We start from the raw sequence: 19,802 nt of genomic DNA, 5'->3' as shown, positions 1-19,802 counted from the left end.
AGGAAATCCTTCCCAACCCAAACCATCCAGTGATACTGTAATCTTATTTTAAACATACACAAGCTGCTAAGACAAAGTGAAAAAGTAATTACTTGTTCCTATGTCAGAAGTCAGCTGTTTGCTTCAAATACATTAAATATAACAGTACAGGTTGCCAATCCCCTGGCCAGTTCTAGTGAGTCAAGAGATTTGTTATTTCCAAAATAAATGGGGGGAAAACTGTTAAGCTTGGACTATAAATGTGACAGTACTCGTGCAACTTTAAATATTCCATCATACTGAACGAATGCAGTAAATAATAACCTTCCAATTCAGGCAGATTTGGAGACTGACAGAGTATTTCATGCATGTGAATCAGTTTATTGTTTGGGGCTCTGGGGGATGCAGGGAAACCTACTGTTTAGCCTGGTTGACGTGGACGCCCAGGGTGTAGCTCAGCCATTTGTACGTCACCTGGAAAAGGGGAAAAACCCCAAAAAAAACACTTCAATAGCAAAACCTTGGCCTCTCAGTTTGATCAATCTCCCCTCTTTGGCTTGTTGGTCCATGGAATTCCTTGGACACCTCGCTCCCTTGCAAGAAACCCACGGCAGAAGTGAGAGCACCCTGTGCCTCACTGAGCACCCTGAATTCCTGAGAGCTTTCCCAAATGTGTGTCGTCTGGCCCTGGGACGCGGCTGGACATCTCCAGCTGCAAAATCTCAGTGCTGCAATCCCTGTCCTGCCGTGTCATTTTGACCAAGTACATCTCCGACACCTGCTCCTCCTCCTGCTCTGCCCTTTTAAACAACGCCCCAGGCTCTGGGCTGAAAACACAATTAAATTCTCGTTTGTCTGCATTGTTCCTGGAATGAGCTACAAAGCCACAGGCTGCTCTTGTTCTTTGCTGCACCATTTTCTAAGCAAAACCTATTTTATTTTATTTTATTTTTTTATTTTATTTTATCTCGTTTCTTTTTCTTTCCAAATAAATTTTTGAAATAAACTTGGAAAGGAACAGATCCACGTGGGAAACCATCAGCTTTCTGAACTGCCTTCAAAATAGTTAGGGAAGGAGGGGAAGAGAGAAGGGAAAACAGAGGGAGAGAAGGAAGAGTGGGGAGGAGGGAGGAAGAAGACGGAGAAGGAAGGGAAAAGGAGAAAGATGGGAAAAGGAGGAAGGGGGAGAAAGAAGGGAAGAGAGAATGTAAAGAGGGGAGAAGGAGGAAGAAAAGGGAGATGAAGGAGGGGAGAAGGAATGGGGAAGGAAAGAAGGGAAAGGGAAAGGGAAGGAAAGGAAAGGAAAGGAAAGGAAAGGAAAGGAAAGGAAAGGAAAGGAAAGGAAAGGAAAGGAAAGGAAAGGAAAGGAAAGGAAAGGAAAGGAAAGGGGCGGCGGAAGGCGGGGGGAAGAAGGAAGGAGTGGAAGGAGGAGGAAGCGGGACAGGGAAGGAAGAGGGGAGCAGGCGGCACTCACGACGCGGTTGTGGTCGGTGACGAACTCGTCGATATTCTCCAGGTACAGCTCGTCCGCCATGGCCGCGCCGGGCCCGCTGTCCAGCCCCCGCTTCCCGCCTCAGCGCCGCCGCGCGCGCGCTGCCGCCGCTATGGCAACGGCCCCGCCGCCGACGGCGGCCGCGCGCGGACACGGTTCTCTCAGGAGCGCTCCGCCGGGCCGGGCGGGCCCGCGACTCGCCTCGGTCAGGAGCGCTCCGCCGCACGCTCCCCCCACGGGAACAAGGAGTGGCCGTGGCGCTCCTCAGCTCCCTCTTGTTGGCTGGAGGGTACCTGGCTCCCACCTGGATACCTGCCCTGCCGGCCCGTCACCTCTCCGCCTTTCCTTCCCTGTCCCGCTTCCTTCTCCTTCCACCCCTTCCTCCTTTCCCCCCCTCTGCCTTTTTATATATAAAAATATATAATATTTTATATAAAATAAAATAATAAAAATAATAAAAATAAAATTACAAAATACAATACAATACAAACTAATAAAATAAAATAAAATAATAAAAGATAAATAAAATAAAATAAAATAAAATAAAATAAAATAAAATAAAATAATAACGCTTCTTAGTGGATTGGGGGAAAACCAAGCTGTAACAGGCAGAATTCCAAAGCAGCCCTGCCCCAGCCACGAGAGGGGTCAGCGGCTCTGCAGAGCTCGGGACAGCAGGGACAGCTCCCGTGCGTGCGGGTGCATGCCCCGTGTCCGGCATGGCAGGGCAGCTCCCGGACCGTCCCTGCCCGTGCAGTTCCCTGTCCGGGACGGCAGGTGCCAGCTGGACACCGCGCCTGCCCGCAGCACTGAGGGACACGCCGTGGGACAGCGCCCTGGGCTTGGGCCGCCGGGAATTGTCGCTGGAGGTGGCGCAGGAGCCCCAGAACCACACGGGAGGAACCCCAGAACCACACGGGAAGAACCCCAAAGCCCTCCAGGATCTTCGAGTGGAATCCTTCCCCCAGCGCTGCCAGGGCCACCACTAACCCATGTCCTCAAGTGCCACATCCAGGGATGGGGATTCACCTGGACAGCCCTTTCCGTGAAGGAATTTCCCCTAATATCCAACCCAAACCTCCTCTGGCACAGCTTGAGGCCGTTTCCCCTTGTCCTGTCCCTTGTTCCTTAGGAGCAGAGGTGCTCCCACTCCCCTTCATCCTCCCTGCTCTGCCTGCACCAGCACCTCTGAAAGGAGGTGCCAGAAGAAGCTGAGCACGCTGAAAAATACCCAATTATCAGCAAATATCTGGGGCTTGCTCCAGACAGGCACAGAGCCCCAGGGAAGAACCCCTGGCTGGGGAGTGCAGTGGTGATGCCACTCCAGGGTAGCCATGCTGGACAGGAGTGTCCCTGGCCCTGGCCAAAGTCACTCATTTCATGAGAACTGTAAGCAGATGCAGATCCTGACTTGAGCACAACAGCTTTTTACCTGGCAATGGTGAGGGAAGGAAATCAGACATGTTTAATAAGTGTTAAAATAAACTCAGAGTATCCCTGTGCTGGAGTGTTTCTCAAGGCTCACAATGGCATTCATTACTTAGCTGGCATCAGGTTTGTTTTGCTGATAACAAAACAATCCACATCCTCTTCCTCCTGTGTGCCAGGCACCTTTTCTCACACTCCTGTTGTCTCTTTTTCTTAATTTCGCTGTAGTTATTCTTGTGCTGTGACATTCCTGGCTTGACGTTTCTGCCTGGTTTACGGAAGGAGTGTGCAGCTCTAAGCATGTTACTCATCTTTTCATTGTTTTTAAGTCTCTTTTCGTCCTTTGTTTTTTCTACCTTAAGTTTCCTGCTTTGAGCTGATTTCATGACCTGGGCTTAGTGTCTGATGAGTGTAAAATAGCACTTTTCACTCTCAGGACACAATGTGTGCTGGCCCTGCAGGCTGGCTTAAGGGTATGAATGAGTGTGAGAGGTAAGAATTCTTCAGCTGAGGATTTCTTTCCTCTCTATTAAAATGATGTGGGATCTGCATCTGCACTCACTCAGACCTGCTTTCTACTCTGAGGGAGCTATGTGGGCACAGATTGAAATGAAAGGTTCGGACTGGACATAACAAGTTATTAGAATCACAGAAGGGGATTGGAATGGGCCCAAACGACCATCCTGTTCCACTCCTCAGCCATGGGCATGGACACCTTCCACTAGACCAGGCTGCTCCTGATCTCCGTGGTGAAATATTTTGAGATCTCTTAATGTAGGTTTGCTTCATTGTCTTTCTTCCTCAGTTGTGCCAGCTCTGAAGCTTCAGTGCCAGCTCCTCTGAGGTGTGAAAGGCAGAGTCAACAAGGCACAAAAAAGGCTCCAAAAGAGCCAAGTTTCTGAAGGACGCACCGACAAGCAGGGCTGGCTCCTCGGTGACGGAGCTGCAGAGGAGCCTCTGAGCAACCTCTGTCCTCACCTTGTCAGGCTGTGTGGAAGTGCCCTGGGATTTGTAATTAGGCACAGTTTGAGACTGGGCTCTACAGTGATTTATACCAAGAATTTTGAGTCCCTTGGAGCCCTCCAGGCCCTGCAAGGGCTCTGAGCTCTCCCTGGAGCCTTCTCCTCTCCAGGTGAGCACCCCCAGCTCTCCCAGCCTGGCTCCAGCCCTCAGAGCATCCCCATGGCCTCCTCTGGGCTCTCTCCAGCAGCTCCATGTTCTGCTGCTGTGTCCCCAGGGGTGGGGCAGCTCTGCAGGTGGGGTCTCACCTCGACATTTCTCTGGTGTTCCCCAAGAACTGCCATCCCTCCCCTGAGCCCTTCAGGAGCATCTTTGCCACAAGCAGTGCTGTGATGGGTGTGTGACCTATCAGCGGTGATTTTGGCTGGTTGGAGTGGTGCTGTCTTCGCAGATGGCAGGGTGACCCCTGGGAGGGGCTCTGGCCAGCTACTGGGCACCTTTCAACAGTGTTGATGAAGGACAAACAACACATCTGAGCTTCCCAAGTGGGAGTGCCAGCTCCTGGGAAGCTCAGAGGAGCGTAAGGCCTGCCGTGTTTGCTCCAAGATGAGCCAAAAAATGACGACTGCCCAGAGAAGTGCAATCAGCACAGAAACACCGGCTCTGACCCGTCTGCCCAGGCCATCAAGGAGCTTCCTTAAGTACTTCCTTACTGCACCCCTGGGGCACAGCCTGTGGTGTGTTTCCCTGCTTTCCTTCCCCTTTGGCACAGCCTTGGGAACGTGCTGCTTTGAGTCAATGAAGGGAACAGGCTGGGGGCAGAGCAGCCCTGCCTGTGGGACACAGCCCCCCAGATCCTGCCCAAACAAACCGGGGATCTCAGCCCCAGCCCTTCCCCCCCAGCCTTCCCAGGGAAAGGTGTGTAATATATGATTTAGAATAGATTTGTGCTCAGGACTAAAAAATACAGTATCCTTTTAAATGGAACCACGTGATGGGAAAGAGCAATATACACAGGATGAATTCCTGTCTCAAAAGATGGTTATTCTGAAGGATTATTCTAGAAGATATGCCTTGAATGCTAAGATGAATATTCGTTGCCAGAACAAGATATTCGGGGGGATTACTGTCTAAGAGGATTTCAGCAATGAGAGTATTCTAGGAAAGCCTCTGCTTAGAAGCACCACAAAAAAAGAACATGCATGAATATGTGAAAAAGGACAAAAGGAAACAGGAGAACCACCCCAGAATCCTGTTAACTCTAGAAACAGTATAAAAAAGACCATGTGAAATCAGTACCCCGTGAACTGCCAGGGTATGGTGCTGCATTAGTCCGGACCCAGTTCACCCAGCACCGAATGCCTGGCTCGGCGCTGATTTGCTTCTGGCTTTCCCAATTTTACTTCTATTTGATTTAATAAATTCCTTTAATTATTAAATTGACTGATTCATTTATAACAGGTGCATTCCAGAATGAAATGTTTGTCCTTCCTAGTAAGGTGGCTGGTGCTTGTAGAGCCTGAGTAAGTCAAGATGTTGCCTTTTGCCTCTGCCTGTAGCTCTCCATGAGCTGTGACAGCCCCTCTTGCCAGGCACCTGTTTCACAGCCACCACCTCTGCCCTCCCCTCAGCTTCCTGCTATTAAGCCCCGACTTGCATTGGCCCTAAAGCTCAGAGGGAGGCTCTCCTGCCAGAAAAAAATCAGACTCTGTCCTTCAATGAATTGGTGAGGACTGCACAGGCTCTGCTTGTGTTTACGGCACCCAGAGGAGAAGGTACAACGGGACAGCAAATCATGGACACAACAAAACCCCCAGTGTGCTGTAGAAACGCCCCAGCCCTGGCAGAAGAATAAAAGGTGAGCCATCCGCAGCCCCTTCCATCCCATTTCCGCCTGGCTGAAAAGCAGGATGTGGACAGTAAATTGGGCAGCAACGATGCACGCCAGTGGCGTGGTGCTGACGAGGGTCCCAGTCCTGTGACACATGGCTCCATGTCCTGCCAGCCAGACAGGAAGAGCCCTGGGCTTTGATCTCCAGGAGAGAACTGGGGGCTTAACCATAAAAACAAGAAAATAACTTGCTGCACACACACTGTTGGTGCAAAATATGAGTCTCTCCTGCCAAGGCAGAGACCTAGAGCTGCTCTCCAGGAGATGATCTCACTCCAAGTGGGATCTTCAGGCTGGGTGCTGTTCAGTTCCTGGTGAGGTTTATGGTGATTTTCTTCCCCCCATTTTTTCTCCTTCATTGAGAAAACAGCCTAACAAAGGGAAGCACCTGTCCTTACTTGCAATAACACAGAAGTCGACCTTGTCAGCCGACGTCTGAGTTACCTGTGGCACCTGTGGTGACAAAGGGCAAATGACTACCGAGGTGTGTTTGTGATAAAAGCAAGAGCTCAGTAACACAGTGACTGCTCCATAAAACCAGGACATACTTTCACACAACTAACCCGGTCGATAAGCTGCAAGGGCTGCAGGCTGGGAACAGTTTGCTCAGGCTTTAATGGTTGACTCATTAGTGGTTCAATTTGTCTATTTTTTACATTGGGAATAAGAAGCTGAGGTAGGAACACTTCCTCTTTCACTGTCCCAGGGTGAAGAACTGCAACTCTCACCAGCACCTCAGCAATACAAGAACTTTATTTACAGGGCACAACCTTGAGGTGCTAGCACAGAATCATACAAAGAGAAGTGGTTGGAAGGGAGTTTAAAGCTCATCCTGTTCCACCCCCTGCCATGGGCAGGGACACCCTCCAGTACATCAGGTTGCTCAAGGCCTTATCCAACCTGACCTGGAACACCTCCAAGATTGGAGCATCCACAACTGTCCTAATTTTACCCCAGAATCCTGATTTTAGCCCACTTTGAGCAGGCCTGTGATTGCCCAGCAGCACAGGATGTCCTGTACACGTTCCCTGCCCTTGCCCCCTTCCTGTTCCCCACCCTAGTGCCCCATGTCCCACACCCTGTAGTGAAAGGGGCTGCCCTGTCTCTCCTCCCTGTTATGTGTAGTAGATATAATTCACACCATTTCTAGTATGGTATATGTGATATTGAATATTTGTTGGAGTATACACGTTTGTATTAGGAGTCCCCCCTACCCTCACAGGCGAAACCTGGTTTATGTTGAAACCTGATTTACAAGTAAAAGGATGTGGCTCATCAGGAGATGGGCCATATCTGAAGCAATATGGGACGTCCAGGTGACCTGAGACGATATAATGGAAATCCTCCATACAGGTACATGTGAATGCAGGGTTCCCATAATTTTCCTCAAGGGATTCACCAACTCCAGACATCAAATTGTTCTACCTCCTCACCAAGAAAAGAAATCTCATCAAACTATGGGACTCCTAATAGAAGAAAGGACTGATTGCCAAAATCTTGGCCTCAGGCAGAATTTTCCCTATAAAAAACCATTTGTACCAGATTGGTGCTGTGTGGGTATAGAGGAAAACCTCTGCTGAGGCTGACTTCTTTGTTGCACACCCAGTGCTGACCCCGGGCTCGGCACTGTTCTTTCCTTGTGGCTGGCTAGATAGAATCTGATTGCAAAAGAAATATTTTATTTTTTCATTTTAATTTGGCTGGACAATTTTTCATTTATAACATCCCTGTGCCCCTCCTGCAGCCCCGGCCCTATCAGCCACCTGCAGGCCCGTGACCTCCTCCTCCCTATGCCTTATTCCCTGTCCCCCATCTCTCAGCCTTGTTCCTAGGCACTAGCCCCCATCCCCAACCTCCTAAACCCTGTCTCCAATCCCCCACCGCAGGCCATATTCCCGGCCCCCTCCTTAGGGCCATGTCCCATGTCCATAGGCCCTGCTCCCCTCCCTAACGCCCATCCTCTGTCCTGCTGTTTCCTCCGCCCTGTCCTCCATGTCCCCATTCACCATGTCTGTGCCCCGTCCCCCATCCTCCGCCCCTGCAGTCCTGTTCTCCACCCTGTCGCCGTGCCCTACCCACGTCCGCCATCCACGTCCCCCATCCACTTCTGTCCCCTCCCTGCCCCTGTCCCCAACACTGTCTCCCGGCGGCCAGGCTCCGGTCCCCATCCCGCATGGAGCCCGTCCACATGACTCTGTCCACATGACTCTGCTGTCCCTATCTTCGCCTCCCGTTCCATCCCCGCCTCTCGCTCCTACCCCGCCTCCTTCTTCCGTTCCCGTCCCCGTTGCTTTTCCGTGTCCCCGTATCCGTTGTCCGTCTCCGTGGCCCAGCCCGTGCCCCTGTCCCCGTCCCCGTCCCCTGGCTGGCGCCCCGGCGCGGCCCGGTTCGCTGTTGTGCGCTCGCCCCGCCCGTCGGCCCCGGCGGTGTCCCGGCCGTGTCCCCGCTGTGTCCCCGCCATGTCGCGGCGGGCGGTGCGGGTGCTGCGGCTGGGCGCGGTGCCGTACGCGGAGGCGCTGCGGGTGCAGGAGCGCTGCGTGGCGGCGGCGCGGGCGGCGCGGGGCCCGGCGGCGCTGCCGGGGTCGGCGGCGGGCCGGGGCGGCGCGGAGGCGCTGCCGGCGGAGAGCGTGGTGCTGAGCGAGCCGGCGCAGCCCGTGTATACCTGGGGGCTGCGGGGCGCGCCGGGCGCGGCGGCGGCCGCGGCGCTGCGGGCGCGGGGCGCGGCGCTGGTGGCGGCGCGGCGCGGCGGCCACATCACCTTCCACGGCCCGGGGCAGCTGCTCGCCTTCCCCGTGCTCGACCTGCGCCGCCGCCGCCTCCCGCTCCGTGCCTACGTGGCCGGGCTGGAGGCTCTGGTGCTGCGGCTCTGCCGCCGCCTCGGGCTGGGCGCAGTCCGCGCCCTCCCGCCGCCCTTCACCGGGGTCTGGATGGGCGACAGCAAGCTCTGCGCCATCGGTGAGCGGAGACGGCGCCGGGAGCGCGGGTGTGTCCGTGGAGCCGCACTGAAGAGCCGGCGGTGTTCCACGTGCGGAACGGAAGGCTCCAGGGAGAGCTCAGAGCCCTTTCCAGGGCCCTAAGGGGGCTCCAAGAGAGCTGGAGAGGGGCTGGGGACAAGGGGGAACGGCTTCCCACTGCCAGAGGGCAGGGTTAGATGGGATGTTGGGAAGCAATTCTTCCCTGTAAAGGTGCTAAGGCCCTGGCACAGGTTGCCCAGAGCAGCTGTGGCTGCCCCTGGATCCCTGGAAGTGCCCAATGCCAAATTGGACATTAGTGCTTGGAGCATCCTGGGACGGTGGGAGGTGTGCCTGCCCATGGAACATCTTCCAGCCCAACCCATCCTGGCACTGCCTGGGCACCGGGGCAGAGCACTGCAGGAAACTGCCCTGGACCTGTAGGCACCTGAGAGGGTGGGTGTGCACAGGGGTGGGATTGGCCTCCAGGAGGAGGGGGCAGCAAAATTCGGAGCCCCTGCAGCCCACCCAGACCCCGACACTTTGCACATGTCGCTCCCAGGGCTGGCTGGCTGCCTGCAGGCCAGTCCCCAGCCTTGCCCCCTTCCCTTGCACCCCTCCACATCCTGTACCCCTTCCTGGGACCCTGCAGCCTGGATTTTGGATCCTGCAGGTCTCCCCATATCCGAGCCCATTGGAAACTCCAGCGGTGGGAGGTGCTGGGGGATGCAGGGCTGGGGTGGAGGGTCTGGACATGCTGCGCTCCATCTGCCCCATATTTGGGGAGCCTGTCTGTGCGTTTTCCCTGGCAGAACCGAGGAGCACAGCGTGGTAGGGGGAGGATGTTTATAGTGATCTGGACAGCGTGGTCACTCAGTCTGTCCCACCAGGGCATCCCTGGTGATGGGGCTGATGGGTGGGTGCTCTTGGCCATGCAGGTGTGCACTGCGGGAACCACATCACCTCGCATGGGCTGGCGCTGAACTGCTGCACCGACCTCTCCTGGTTTGAGCACATCGTCCCCTGCGGGCTGGAGGGCAAGGGCGTCACTTCGCTGAGCCACGAGCTGGGGCAGCATGTCGCCGTCGGCAACGTCATCGAGCCCTTCCTCGACTCCTTCCAGGAGGTGTTTGACTGCACTTTGGTCTCTTCAGAAGACCCCGGGGATTAGAATTGTTGTGATGCCTTGGCCGGGTGTTTTGGCAAAGCCATGGTGCAGCCAGTGGGCATCAGGGCAGCGCCGGGGTCTCTGTTGTGAGATGAGTTCTTGTGCCTTTGCCTGTAGACTGTGATTGGACTTTGGCACAGGGTTTCAGGCTGCTGCTCGATGATCCAAACCTCCCCTGGGGCTGTTCTCTCCAGCCCTGTGAGTCTCCATCCCTTGGCTGAAACTTCCATGGGTACCACTTTCTGGGGAAGTACTCAAACAGGTGCTTTTGTGGGGTTTTTTTCTGCTTTTTGCCTCACAACAATTAAAGATTTGTGTGAATGCTCATGAATTCACATGAATTCTCATGAATTCACATGAATTTGTGTGGCTTGAGCATCCTTCCCTTGCTGACGGGTAAGAAGAGGCAGATTTTATATATAAAGACAGTTGCTGTGAATTTTGGCTGCCAATCCTTTTCTCATTTATTTACCCCAAGACTTTATCAGTGACAGCCTTTTTCTCACCCTGAGCCCAGGGAAATCCTCACATGGCAAAATCCTGGTGCCAGGGAGGGTGGAAAATGGCTGTAAACACTGGTGGAAAGGCCACTGGAGTGCTGCGGATGCAGTGGAAAAGGGGGAGAAGGAGGGAAAAGGGTTGGAAGGAGAGAAGCCACGGCTGTCATGGATCCTGTGGGACCACACAACATTCCAGCTGAGCAGTGGAGACCTGCTCCCACGGGGTCTGTGGTGCTGGAGGAGGTGCTGCTGTCAGCACTTCTGAAATTGCTGTCCCAGCTGCGGCATCATAAGCTGATTTAATGGACGGGTTTATTGAGGGGGGAGAAGTCAGCCTGAGGCTGGAGTACCCACACCCTGCTCAGAGTAAGACCTGACCCCCACCCAGAGCCCCTCACTGCTGTTCTGGGCCTTCTCCCTGCCCCACAAGCTTTGGGGTTTCTCTGCTGCTGCACAGCACTGGCAGCTCCTTGTGAGCCCCCCTTAGTGCCCAGTGGGGCTGAAAAAGGGGGAAATCCCATTTCACAGAGCAGGCTGAGCTCCAGGAGGGAACGGGGAGCAGGAAGAACATGCCCAGGAAGGCTCTGTGCCAAGGGTGAGGGCTCGGGGACTGCGGTGCCGGACGAGGAGGGACAGGAAAGCGTGACCGTCAGCGTGTGCTGGGGAAGTGTGGAGGGAGCCCCGCTCTGCCGCCCCACAAAGTCCCGGTGTCTGGCTGGGGCGAGGGGCCCTGGCAGCACCCATGGGGCTGGGGGTGGGCCGGTGGCCGTGACGGGGCTGGCTGGCTGTGGCAGGTGGCTCTGCCCGGGAAGGGGAGGAGGCTGGCAGCGTTCCCAGCCTGGCTGGCATCCCTCCCCACCAGCAGCGATGCTCAGTCCCGGCTCAGCCTGGCAGCAACGCGAGCAGAGAGGACACACGAGGTGAGTACGAACCCCTCTTCCCACACCCTGTCGCCCGCTCCTCTCCCTGTCCTTGCACCCTCCCTAAGGTGGGTCCCCCCAAGGCGTGCCCCATCTGTGGGTCCCCTCCTGGGATAAACCCAGACCTTGCCCCAAACCTCCCAAATTCAGCCTACTTCTCTTAAGTCAGGAATGTAGCAAGATCCGACGTCATCCCCGTGGGCTCGTGGCTGCTCAGCCCCTTCTTCCTCCTCTTCCTCCTCCTTGCAACTGGGGTCTCATCCTGGGAGGTGCCCCCCAAGTTGAGGGTGACCCATTTGGGATCAGCTGCCTCTGCACAAGTAGAGCTGCAGGTGCAGCAGGCAAGGGGTGCTGGGGAGCTGCTGGGGGCAGGCTGGATACCTGGGGGGACTACAGTGGGGACTGGCATGTCCCAAAGGATGGCACACGTGGGAGACTGTGTCCCATGTGCCTGTCCCGGGGCCCCAGGAAGTTGTGAAGGTGCACAAGGGAGCCCAGGGGGCTGGCAGAGGGGCACCATGCCAAAGGTCAGAGTGGGTCTGGTACCCAAAGGGAAGGGAAATCCCTGGGGAGGTTTAGAGCAGCAACCCCTCAAGATGGGTTCACATCGATCTGTGGGGGGCTGTGCCAGCTCTGCACCCTGCAGTGGGGCAGGGTATGTGCCCACCATCCCCACACATCCCTGGGGAAAGCAGACTTTGGACCCAGCCCTCCTGCTCCCTGGGGACAGCTGTGTCCTCACATTGTCCCCAGTGGTGGGGAGGAGAGAGGGCCAGGCAGCTGCCCCAGAGCCCTGGGAGATTTATCTCTTCCATGGAAGGACTGAAATTTAGGGAGAGGGCTGCTGGGAATGCAAAGGGTTTGGCCACCCTGCTTTGTGGCAGAGGAAGTGCTTCAAGGGGCAGTTTGGGGTCAGTGCTGGGAACACCTCTGCTGTGAGGGCAGCCCCGTCTGAGCCCCCTGTCCTTCCCCGCAGCCTGCAGAGGACATGGATGAGAACAACCGCACTTTGGAGTCTTGGCACCAAAGCCTGCAGGCAGTGCTGAACGCCCTGAACCAGACGCTGCATGGGACCATCCCCTGCTCTGGCGAGGCCCTGGCTGGCGCGGCAGGAGCCACACGTGGTGGCCACACCGGCCGCAACGCCAACGCCTACATGTACATCCTGTTCGTCATGACGCTCTTCGCCGCCACCGTGGGCAGCCTCATCCTGGGCTACACCCGCTCCCGCAAGGTGGACAAGCGCAGTGACCCCTACCACGTCTACATCAAGAACAGGGTCTCCATGATCTGAGCCTGGCCCATACCTTGTCCCCAGGGTGGCTTGGGGTCACCTTGCTGTGCACATCTGGCTCGCTGTGGGATGTGGCAGTGCTGCTGGCTCCAGAGCTGCTGGGAACCCCGTAGAGCTGCTGAGAATCCCCCGAAGCTGCTGAGAACCCCCAGAGCTGCTGGAACCCCCACCATGGAGGAGCTCAGTCCTGGTGTGAGCAGTGCACACCAATGGCAGCTCCAATGTCCTGGAAGATGTCCTGGAAGAATGTGACCTGTAAGCAGGTCCTGGTCCTGCAGACCCACCTCGGCTCCACCATGGGCGTGGGGCTGGCAGGGGCAGCTCCTTTCCCACTGTGGCCTGCGGGGGCTGGCAGGAGGCGTCAAGGAGAATATTTCCCCATTTCCCTACTCAGATCAGCTGGTGTTGACCTCCCTGGGCTCCTAGCAGCTGTGACAGTGGTTTTAGGGAGTTTTTCTGGTGCTGAAACCCTGTAATGTTTGAGCTGGGCTGGGTCCTGCTTTTCTGGCAGGGAATTAAAGGAGGTGGTGGGTTCAGGGGACTTGTGTTTGCTTCTCCTCCGAGCAAAGCTGGTGTCTGGGGCAATCCATGAGGCACGGCTCTACGCCAGAGTCCAGGGGATGCTGAAAGGGCTAAACCTGCTGACTGTGTGCTGCCAAGGTGGGTTCAAGGGCAGCCCTTGGGTGGCATCACAGCCTCCAGATGGGACAAATCCCCAGGATGGAGCGAGCCCCGCACTCCCAGCTGGCCATGTGTCCGTGCTGCTGTGCGGGCAGCACTGCTGGAGCTGTGGGCACGCTGTGAGCATGGCCCGAGCCCGGCCAGAGGCGTGTGGCTCCAAGCATCTCCCAAGACCTCTTCAGGCTCCGGATGGTGATGCTGGACTCTTTCCTGCTTCCTTCCTGCTGTCAGCTGTAGCTTTGGCCTTTTGTACCGCAGGTCCCAAATGTGTTTTCCATGGGGTGAGGGTGCAGCAGGGGACGGGAAGGGATGTTCTTGGGTCCTGCTGGCCTCCTTGGCTTTGACTCTGCTGTTAAGCTGGTCGGGTTTGGACCTGGCCTGTGGAGTGGCCAGTGTCCAGGACAGTAAATGACCCTGTCCTTCAAAACAGGCTGTGGGGCAGCGCCAGTGTCTCGCACGTCTTAACCTGTTGGTAATGGCATAATGAATGTCTTTAATTGCAGCTAGATTAGCTGGCCCATAGGGACCTTTCCGCCTGCATTCCAAGGTTAAACACAGTTGCAATCCTGAGCCCAAACACTGACGCCAAACCCTAATCCAAAAAATAATAGTGGATGTGAGTGTGTTTGGGGTAGGGCTGGAAACCTTGGCACTGGAGGCACCAGCACAGCAGCAGCCTAGCGACCGATTCCTGGTTTGCCGTGCCTTTGGCTTGGGAACAAAGCCTGGAGCAGGGGGGAATGGGAAGCCCATTTTGGGGTTGGTCCCACTGCATTTCCTGAGCCAGTCAAGGCTTTCTGGGGTGCAGGTGTCCTCCGGCACCTGGCCCAAGCGGGAAGTAGCTCCAGAGGCTTTGCTCTGTTTATCCAGCACCTGCAACCTTGGGAAAGGAAAACAAACCTTTATCTGCAAATAAACCAGGGGAATGGGGCCAGGCAGGGACAGAGACATGCTGTGCTGATCCTTTTCCTCCTCCTCCCCTGGGTTTGTCCTCCTCCAACACTAGCCCCTCCTGTGGGATGAGCCGTGCAACAGCCAGGGCCAGGATGTGGGAGAACCCGGCGATGGGATGGGGGCTGGATGATGAGCATGGTCCCCCAAAATCCCCCCTGGGATGTGGAATTCTTGCTTTTCCCACTTTTGGGAGAGAGGGATGAATCCAGTGACTCTGAAATCTCTTCTGATGCTGTGACCCAAGGGGAAAAACCCTGTTGCCCTGTTGAAGGATAGCATGTCATAAAAATTTGGGGGGAGGGGGGGGAGGGGAGGGAAATGCTGTTTATCCCTAATCTGGAAGATTCTGAGGGTGAAAATCTGTCCTGCAAGACACAGCTTCTGCAGCAATGGTTACCCACCCGACCTGCGACCCACTGGCAGCTCCAATGTCCGCCCAGCCCTGCCGGTAAATTTGGAGCAGAGCCTGCGGCGGAGCAGGGCAGGGCAGGGCAGGGCAGGGCAGGGGGGACGCCCCAGGTGCCCCCACCCTGGAATGGCCGGCTGGATGCCACCAGGCTGGGTTACAAGATGCCAGTGCCACCTTGTGGCAGCTGCCTCAGGGTCCTGGTGTCACATGCCCAGGACACCCCTGGGGCAAGAGCAAGGACTTGTATTGGCGGGACCTCTGGCTGTCCTTGTCCCCATGGCTCCCTCAGCTCCAGCCTGGCCGGTGTCCCCATGGGATCCACGGTCTGGGGTAGCCTGACAAACCTCCTCAGCAGTGGATAGTGCTGGGCTGCTCCGAGGGCTATGGAAGCAGGGATACATGAAAGAAGGATGGATTTGGGAGTCCCCTGGAATGGGTTTGCTTCTGGAGCCAGGGGAAGGATTTTTCAACTCTTTATATGCTCATGCGAGAGCTCAGAGATTCTTCCTTGGAGCCAATGGGTTCTGGCCTCACCTCCCTGGGCTAACGCTCCCTGGGTAACACTCACAGAGCTTTTGTTAGCAGCAAGGAGATGCTCTCAGCATGCAGAGAGAAGAGCTGGGAGTGTGCCGGTCCTGGCTGAATCCCTAAATCCAACTCAGCAAACTGTAGCTGGCTACATTTGGGTTTTAAGCAATGCAGCTGGGAAAAAACATAAGGCTCCTGGGAGGCCAGTTTATTGAAGACATTTTTTGCTGGCACACAGCAACGGATCATGGGTGAGACGGCATCTGGTGCTTGGAAAAGGATATGAAAACATGTAGGAAGTTTGGGCTGACCTTGGCTTAGCGGATCGTTGGTGGCTAGATTGTTGGTGCAGCGGGAATCACAGGAACCTTTCCCGGGGCTGCTTTGATGCTGGGCGTTCTGATAATGAAGGCACAAGGTGAAATGAGAGCAGCCCAGGGTGAGAGCAGTGAATGCTGGGCAGGTTGCCTCGGGTTGTGCTGGTTTGGAATGGGTGGCACAGCCTGGCTGAGCAGTGGGAAGCTGTGTTCCCGGGGAGCTGCTCCTCCAGGAGAGCTGGCAGAGCTCCGTGGGAGTGCTGTGTTCAGATGGAGCAGCCAGGGAAGAGCTGCTCTCCCCTCAGCAGTGCTGAGCCAGGCTCACATCACCAGGGCTGCTGTGCAGCATGAGGGACAGAGGGGTCACGATGGGGAAGGTTGATTTTGGGAATCCAGGAATGGTGAAGGGACCTGCTTCTGCCCTTCCTTTTTGGGACCAGAGCAGAGGTTTTTCTAGTGGCTCTGAGCTGCACGTTACAAACTGCTTTTAGAGCATACTTAGAGTGTTATGTTTCTGAGGAAGCTAAGGAGTGTGCTGCCAGTGCCAGAGGGTGTGGGATCAGGCCTTCCCAAAGCTGACATCATGAAGCATCGAGCCAGGGGCAGTTGCAGAATTTCAAAAGCCATTTCCTCATGCCAGTACTCCCTGTTGTGTCCTTCCCACCTGCCAGCCTGGGCTTTGTGTCCATGCTCTGTCTGCAGAGCACCTGCCCTCCTTCAGGACAAAGCCCTTCTGCTGCCACCCCAGATCTGCTTAAAACTGGTCATTCCAACCCCAAAAGGCACCTGTGCCCCTGCCCTGTGGTGGCAGGGATGTCCTCGCTGCCTGTCTGCAGCACTCCACTCTCTTCCCTTCAATGTGCAGTTCTGGGAGGGAAGGGAAAGCTGGGAGGTGCTGTGTCATTATCAGGGAGCCTGAGAGGCCTGGGAGAACAAGCAGGGTGTTCAGGAGATATAAATAATAAAATTATAAACCGAAAATCGTGCCCAGTGCTGAGAGGCTCACCCATCACCAGCTGCAGGAGCACACGGGGGTCATCCTGCATGGCCCCAGCTCTCTGCAGAAACCGGGAGTGGAAAAGCAGCTGGAATGGCATGGGAGCTCTGGGCTGCTTGGCCACGATGTGGAATAAACAGAATAAATGGTGCAAATAACCATGGAAACACTGCTCCCACTGGCCTCTGGTAGCTGGGAGATCATGGGGCTGCTCCCGTTTGTTGTGCACAAGGGTTTGGGCTGTGGAACCAGATCCCTGAGGATGCTAATGGGATGGGACGGATGCTTCTGGTCCTTCTGGTGGGCTGATCCCCCAGCGTGGGCAGCTGGGGAGGGGATTCTGCCCCTCTGTCCTGTGCCCAGGTGAGATCCCACCTGCAAAGCTGCTCCAGCCCTGGGACACAGCAGGAGGAGCTGGAGCTGCTGGAGAGAGCCCAGAAAAGGCACCAGGATGATCAGAGGGATGGAGCTTCTCTGCTGTGTGGAAAGGCTGAGATTGTTTAGCCCAGACTGGAGAAGCTCCAGGGTGACCCAATTGTGGCCTTCCATCACCTGAAAGGAACCTACACAAAAGACAGAGAGACTTTTTACAAGGGTTCAGGACAAGTCTGTCTCAAACTGACAGAGAATTGATCTAGATGAGGGATGAGGAGGAAATTCTTTGCCCAGAGAAGCTGCCCCATCCCTGGCAGTACCCAAGAGTAGGCTGCATGGGGCTTGGAGCAGCCTGGGCAAGTGGGAGGTGTCTCTGCCATGGCAGGGCAGGGACTAGAATAGATCCAGTCCCAGATGTGCCCCTGGGTTTCCCCTGACAGGGCTTTCCCTGGCTGCAGGACAATGTCTGCATGGTGCCATGTCCCTGTGTGACGCTTCTGCTCCCTTTAGCCCAGGAGAAGCCATTCCCTCCTGCTGAGCCCTGCCACACTCTCCACTGGCCCTGGCAGCTCCTAGCACATGAACTGGTGGCTGGCAGCAGCCTGGCAACCCTTCTTCTGGTAGCCTGGCTCCCATCCATGGCTGGCAGCCTGGTCTGCCGGTCCCTGGGCTGTCACTGCTGCTCCCTTGGCATGCGGTGCCTCAGCGGGGCGGAACGAGGCGTGAGGGGGAAAACAGAGAAACCTCGGCTTTCCTTCCCCCACAGGCTGATTGCCGATGGACTGGCTTGTTTTCCACCACCGTGAGAACTGGAAAATGCTGCTTCTAGCAACAGATGAGAAGAGGTGTTTGTGCTGGCGGGCGTGGGATCCCCTGGAGCGCTGAGCTGGACTCCCGCACGCTCGTGCCAGCAGATGGGACTGGGCTGAACTTTCCTGGAGCAAGATAATCAGCTTTAAAAATTCTTCTGGAGCCTTATTAACCCTCAAATGAACAGGATTTAGTTGTCATCTCGCATCTCCATCAGTGGATCTAAGCTGTATCACCGTAATCTTTTTCCGTGATTGCCCTGCTCTGGAGCTGCTTGGAGCATCTGCCACGGGCTGCCTCGAAGCTAGAGATCCCATCCTTCTCACAGGGACACATTTGGGAACTAATCACCACTTCCCAATGTCGGGAGCACTGGTGAGATCCTGGGAAGTATCAAACCCTCTGTGCTGCAGTTATTCCTGGCAAGGAAATCACTTCTATCCCGCATGAGACTATTTTGTTCAGGGGAGTAATCATGGAGGAGCACTGACATCGGAGAGAATAATTTTCCACCTTCCATCCAGTTTTGGAGGAAACCCAAGGTCTTGTGGGCTGGAGCTCCTGTTATCCTGGGCTCTGGTCTTCTCCCTTGAAGACAAAACATGAGGAGGAGATAAGATCAGCAAAAGCATGCAAAGCACTGAGCTCTGGAGAAAGGTGCCAGGGACTTGGTTCTTATCAGACCTGTGGGCTCAGGATGGCATCAGTGCTGCTGCAGATGCTGCCAGATGTACAAGCAGGAAGGATTGCATCCCATTTCCTCGCTTTATTGGTGTTCAGGCTCTTGTCCTTCTCTGTGCCAAGAGCAGGGATAGGACTTGGGAGCATCCTCCCTCCTGGTGACCTACTACCTTATTGTCTTTATCTTATGTTGGCTTCAGCCAGCAATTCACTGTAATAGACCAATCAAAAGGTTTATCTTCCCACACCCAGCCAGACCTCTGGACCAGAGGATCTGTTTGTGTGTGAGCCAAACTATCTTCCGATGGATCATTTCCCTCCCTACACTTTGCTGTCCTGGTGGGTGCCCCAAACACCTCCTGGGTAGCAGTCCCACAGCCTCTGTTCATCTTCCCAAAGCCTCCCATCCCCACCTGCAGAGCTGCCCCAGCGCTGGGGTCCCAGCACAGGAGGGACAAGGAGATGCTGGAGCCACAGAGCTGCTCCAGGGCTGGAGCCAGGCTGGGAGAGCTGGGGGTGCTCACCTGGAGAGGAGAAGGCTCCAGGCAGAGCTCAGAGCCCTTGCAGGGCGTAAAGGGGCTCCAGGAGAGCTGGAGAGGGAGTGGGGACAAGGCATGGAGGGACAGGACACAGGGAATGGCTTCTCACTGCCAGAGAGCATGGATGGATGGGAGATTGGGAAGGAATTCCTGGCTGTGAGAGTGGACAGGTCCTGGCACAGGGTGCCCAGAGCAGCTGTGGCTGCCCCTGGATCCCTGGCAGTGTCCAAGGCCAGACTGGATAGGGCTTGGAGCAGCCTGGGACAGTGAAGGTGTCCCTGCCTATGGCAGGAGGTGGGAAAGAAAGAAGCTTTAAGATATTTTTCAACCAAAACCATCAGTGATTCCATGATTCTATCCCTCTAGCAGTGCCTGCTGTCACTATGGCAACCTCTGCAAGGACATGCCGTGGGCTGGGAATGCTCTGCGGGACTGGGATGCTGTACGGGATTGGGATGCTGTACGGGATTGGGATGCTCTGTGAGATGTGGTCACACCGAGCCTGCTGCTCAGGGCCAGGCGATCCAATTAGAACTGATGCAGCCAGGGGAGGGCTACGATTCTCCTCCAATGCCTTTGGAATTGCCATCTGGAAACGCTCCTAAGCAAGGGGCTCATCCCGCAGGGCAGCGCCCCCGCCGTTAACTTCTCGGAGGGAACACGCGGTGCTGCGGGCAGCCCAGGGGGTACTGCGGGGCTCTGACGGGGAGGTGTGTGACTGTGGCTCGGCTCGGTGGCGCAGTATCCGTCGGTGGCAGCAGGGGACAGACGGGACATTGTTTCCGCACCGCGGCCGAGGCGGGACGCGAACCTGCGGCAGCCGAGCCCCGTCCCGCTCCCTGAGGCCGCCGGGAGTTGTAGTTTCTTCCGCATGCCCTATCTTCCCTTCCGCGCCCCGGGGACTACATTTCCCGTCATGCCCGCGCGG

General features: G+C 55.8%; 3 protein-coding genes across 7 annotated transcripts in view; 2 read left to right on the top strand and 1 right to left on the bottom strand.

Annotated features, from left to right (window-relative positions):
- Positions 1-1,554, bottom strand: part of POLD3 (DNA polymerase delta 3, accessory subunit) — a 54,999-nt gene extending 53,445 nt beyond the window's left edge. For all 5 annotated transcript variants that reach the window (XR_014952070.1, XM_085569529.1, XM_031505710.3 and 2 more), the window contains exons 1-2: positions 1,454-1,554; positions 398-453 (exon numbers count right to left, since the gene is read on the bottom strand). Coding sequence is in view for 4 of the 5 variants with exons in the window: in XM_085569529.1 (XP_085425655.1) it covers positions 398-453; positions 1,454-1,513 (116 nt within the window). In the remaining variant the exon portion in view is untranslated. The remainder of the gene's footprint in view (positions 1-397; positions 454-1,453) is intronic.
- Positions 1,555-7,042: 5,488 nt separating this feature from the next.
- On the top strand, positions 7,043-10,308 carry LIPT2 (lipoyl(octanoyl) transferase 2). Its single transcript, XM_021544036.3, has 2 exons — positions 7,043-8,705; positions 9,640-10,308. The coding sequence occupies exons 1-2, from the start codon at positions 8,210-8,212 to the stop codon at positions 9,870-9,872; spliced, it is 729 nt and encodes a 242-aa protein (XP_021399711.2). The 5' UTR covers positions 7,043-8,209; the 3' UTR covers positions 9,873-10,308.
- A 141-nt stretch (positions 10,309-10,449) lies between these two features.
- Positions 10,450-13,122, top strand: KCNE3 (potassium voltage-gated channel subfamily E regulatory subunit 3). The gene is made up of 2 exons (XM_021544037.2): positions 10,450-11,289; positions 12,266-13,122. Exon 2 carries the CDS (start codon positions 12,278-12,280, stop codon positions 12,581-12,583), a length of 306 nt encoding a protein of 101 aa, XP_021399712.1. The 5' UTR covers positions 10,450-11,289; positions 12,266-12,277; the 3' UTR covers positions 12,584-13,122.
- Positions 13,123-19,802: the final 6,680 nt, after the last annotated feature.

This window comes from Lonchura striata, chromosome 1, assembly GCF_050655825.1.
Source record: "Lonchura striata isolate lonStrDom1 chromosome 1, ASM5065582v1, whole genome shotgun sequence".
Lineage (NCBI taxonomy): Eukaryota > Metazoa > Chordata > Aves > Passeriformes > Estrildidae > Lonchura > Lonchura striata.
Note: the sequence above shows the minus strand (reverse complement) of the source record. Positions and strands in the feature narration are given on the sequence as shown.